Here is a 4,099-nt window from a genome sequence, read left to right on the forward strand (position 1 = left end):
ATGCTCTCATTTCCACTCCTCCTGAGCCTGCTCTGCTCCTATTGACTCCTGATATTTTCCTAAGGCCAAGGTCATAGCAAGAGACCTGTTTCTGGAATGATGCTTTGGTTCCCAGGCCTGGGAGTAAGAGCCCATGTTTACTGAGTGCTCACCATGCAGTAGGGTCAGTTCAAAATACCTCATGGGTGTGATCTCATTGAATCCACACCTCTGAAGTACCCAGTATGATGACCACAATCTCATTTAACCCACAACGTGAGGTTTACGTCACAATACAAATAAAAGAATACCCAGCCTCAAAAGGTCTCAAACAAGAAAATTTATTACCTAAATTAATTAGAGGTTCTAAGGTAGAGCTGGCTCCAGACATGGTACAATAAAGACATGGGGGCAGATGGAGATGAGAATGAGAACTCAGAACCTCCCAAATGCTCCTGACAGCTCCTGGCTGGCAGACAGGCCCCACAAATCCCCTAGCCGAGCTTCCCTGATTTAACATTTCAGTGACTTAACCTGGGGTAACTGCCTCACAAAGGTATGCAGATTCTTCTCAGCACTCACGCCACTCCCTTAGTGTCTGCAGTGCCTGCGAGCCCTCCAGGCCCACAAAGAAATCTCAGCATAGCTCAGATAGCAGTATAAGATCTAGCTCAGGAGATAGCCAGGCATCTTGTCAATTTCTACAGGTAGGAATCTGGGGCACATGGATGGGTGGGGATTCTAAGGTATCTGCCCAAGGAAGATGAAATGTTCAAATCAGGTTCCGTTTATTATGGGTGCATTTACCCAGGATCTAGGACTTAATGTTAGCTCAAGCTCCTAAAAGGGGTATTAAAACAATGTGCTACGTTGTTAAGTGAAGCCTGAACTCAATAGCACCCCACAGGCACTAAGGGTTAAGGGGCAGAACTTGCCATGTTGAGGAAGAACCCAAAAGCTCAGGAAGACAGGAATATTGTGTGTCCTGATTTATGCCTGCTGTCCCAGGGTAATTATTACTAGTGTCCCCTTTAAGCTCTCAAAAGTGTCCCAGTTTGGGATGGTGTGCCACCTGCTCAGCCACACCTTACCCATGTCATCTTGGAAGCCCCAGAGGACACTCCCTTCACCAGGGCTGCAAGAAGTGCTTTGGTGAGGGGAGTCCCAGATTCCCCATAAAGCCCTATGTTAGCCTACACAGGACAGTGGGGACTACTGGGACTGAACTAGGTTCCCTGATATCAATGAGAATATGGGAGTCAGGGTGAGTGGCAGAGGCCAATGACAGCCCTTAATCATTAAAAGACACTCTTTTTTCGTCGTGCTTATATTTATTGAAAAGAATGCAAATGCTTTTTCCAGGTAGTACTGAGGAGCTGGGCTGAGTGCCTCCTTTTGTTTGTATTGTTTTGTTTTTAGTATTCTTGTCCAAATGCACACATCTGTGGGATTGCTGTAATTTTGAAAGATAAATGACAGTTGTGCAAAACTGGTGCATAGGAGAAATGTCAACAGTTTGGCTGCCAGGCACAACAGTCTCCTGCATTAATCTGGTGGGGCAGGAGAAGACCGCGGGCGCGTTAGTAGGGAACTAACCAGCTTGAAAGATTAGCCCCTTGGGGGAAGTCGGTGAGCAGTCCAAACCAGTGTCCCAGGAGGTGTAGCCAACTAAGGAATCTTCTAGGTTGCTCCTTATCTCCAAAGGCCTGGTCTGTCGCTGTAATGTGGTGGAGGGTGCTTAGGTGGCAGCGTAGGTCTCTGGGCAAGATGTAGGCCTGACAGTTGCCAGGGCTGGGCGGCACAGCTGTGCGTAGTCTGACCAGTAGGTGACAGGGGCCTGGCCTAGAGCTGGGGCTCAGAACACAGTTCCAGTTAGCAGGAGAGGGTCCTGGGGCTGGCCAGAGTGGGAGGCAGCGCACTTCAGAGAGAGGCCCCAGCCTCAGCAGCAGATAACACTATCCCCGGAACAAAGACAAGCACTACGGGGAGGAGAGGGAACGAGGAAGACACCCAGCGGCCGGGGTGGGGAAGGGGACCGTGGTGGCTCCGGGCGGGGCACGGCGGGGAGGGGGGAGGGGGCGGCGTGCAGGGCCCTCCCCCCTAGGCCTGAGGGTCTCCGGGCCTAGTAATCATCCTCTTCATCTTCGTCGTCGTCTTCTTCGTCTTCATCCCAGCCAAAACACTGTTTCATCTCATCGAGAAAGGCCCGGTAATCACCTAGGATGGGGCTATCCATCTCAATGTAGGGCACCACCCACTCCTCGGCTTCCCCGGTGAGCAGGCTGATTAGGAATGCCACCTTCATGGCGTCGTTGCAGAATCGGTTCTCGTTGACAAGCATGTAAGACGCCGTCTGCACGATAAACTCGGGGAGCCGGGAGCTCTCGCCGTCAAACGTTTCGGGGAAGGGCACCGGACAGCTCGGCGGACGTACCTGGCGCAGTAGGGTGGCCCTCTCGCACACCAGCAGCCGCAGCTGTTCCATGAGCTGGCTGTTCTCGATGCTCAAGGCGCGGTGCCGCATCAGGAGCGCATGCAGCAGCAGCACCAGCTCGTCCACCATGGCGAACAGCTCGCAGGTGCGGGGCAGGGTTCAGCTCGGTTCGGCTTGCCTAAGGTGCGCACGGAGGCCTCGCAGGAAGTGCGTGTCCGCGGCGGCGCGCGGTGGCTAGGGGCGAGAGGCGGTGCGCGCAGGGGTCCCGGCGGCTACGCAAGCTCCGCCCACACAGCCGCTCTGACGGCCGGCGCGCCGGCACCGCCCGGCTAGAGGGGGGCGGGCGCCCGGGAAGGCAGGGGGCGGGGCCGGGGTGGCGCGGCCTGGGTCACGGGCTGCGAGCGTGTAGGTCTCCAGGCCGGTGGATAAAGGCGGTGGGCAGAGACCCAGTCCTGGATGTGAGCCCGGCCTTAGCCAGGACCGAGCGAGCGCTAAAGACCCATCTCTGAGAGGCTCAACCTGCTCAAATTTAAAGGATCAACCACTCTTCAACCCAGCCGACTCATACAATTCAGTGTTTTTGGTGGGCCTGTGGCCACCAGATTCCGTTTGCGTGGTTTTAACACATTTTTTACTTATTTAAATTTCCCTCACCCAAAGAACTATTAGCAATGCTGGCTGCACCATGGGAGTCACATCCTTTAAGAGTTATGAAAGACCCTCAGGGGTCCTGTCCTTTTCTATTTTTTCTTTAACATCTTTATTGGAGTATAATTGCTTTACAGTGTTGTGTTAGATTCTGCTTTACAACAAAGTGAATCAGCTATACGTATACATATGTCCCCATATCTCCTCCCTCTTGCATCTCCCTCCCTCCCACCCTCCCTATCCCACCCCTCTAGGTGGTCGCAAAGCACCGAGCGGATCTCCCTGTGCTATGCGGCTGCTTCCCACTAGCTATCTGTTCTACGTTTGGTAGTATATATAAGTCCGTGCCACTCTCTCACTTCGTCCCAGCTTACCCTTCCCCCTCCCCGTGTCCTCAAGTCCATTCTCTACGTCTGCGTCTTTATTCCTGTCCTGCCCCTAGGTTCGTCAGAACCTTGGATTCCATATATATAGGGGTCCTATCTTTCATGACAAAACAATATTTAAACAGGGATTCTTCTTTAATTGGAAAATAATATTGTGTACCTCTATCCCTTTGTTTAAAATTATTTTTGTAAATAGCAAAGTGTAAAAAGTTCTGCAAAATTTAGCATCCTATTTTTTACTCTTTCATGTCCTAATGTTAGTATTCCTTGACTACTGGGTATTATTCTTTGCTTAACAATGAACACTTGTGTTTTTAAAATGGTTTTATTTTTCTACTTTGAATGTTATTATTCAAATGGTTGACAAATGAGTCAGAACGAGGACCCTAGGGCCAACACATTCTGTTGGCTCTCCTTTTAAAATATATCCGGGATTGAATCACCTCTTGTTACTTCTAGCACTACCACCCTGCTCCCAGCCCTCCTTTCTGACAGACTGTTGCAACTGATCACTTGGCTTCCTCTCTTCTCTTCCTATAGTGTATATATTCCCCAGAGTAGGCGCAGGAATCCTTGAAAACAAGTTAGATCGCTTCACTCCCCTACTCAAAACCCTCCAGTAGTTTTCCCCTCTCACTCAAAATAAAAACCA

At 51.0% G+C, this 4,099-nt stretch overlaps 1 protein-coding gene across 1 annotated transcript; it reads right to left on the minus strand.

The window, feature by feature from the left end:
- Window positions 1–298: 298 nt before the first annotated feature.
- On the minus strand, window positions 299–2,721 carry LDOC1 (LDOC1 regulator of NFKB signaling). The gene has a single exon (XM_067023138.1). The coding sequence runs from the start codon at window positions 2,540–2,542 to the stop codon at window positions 2,102–2,104; it is 441 nt and encodes a 146-aa protein (XP_066879239.1). The 5' UTR covers window positions 2,543–2,721; the 3' UTR covers window positions 299–2,101.
- Between the last annotated feature and the right edge of the window lie 1,378 nt (window positions 2,722–4,099).

The sequence above is a fragment of the Kogia breviceps genome, chromosome X (genome assembly GCF_026419965.1).
Source record: "Kogia breviceps isolate mKogBre1 chromosome X, mKogBre1 haplotype 1, whole genome shotgun sequence".
Lineage (NCBI taxonomy): Eukaryota > Metazoa > Chordata > Mammalia > Artiodactyla > Physeteridae > Kogia > Kogia breviceps.

Excerpts from the sequence above, each read along its gene's own strand:
- LDOC1 (XM_067023138.1), bottom strand. The coding sequence starts at position 2,542 with ATGGTGGACGAGCTGGTGCTGCTGCTGCATGCGCTCCTGATGCGGCAC.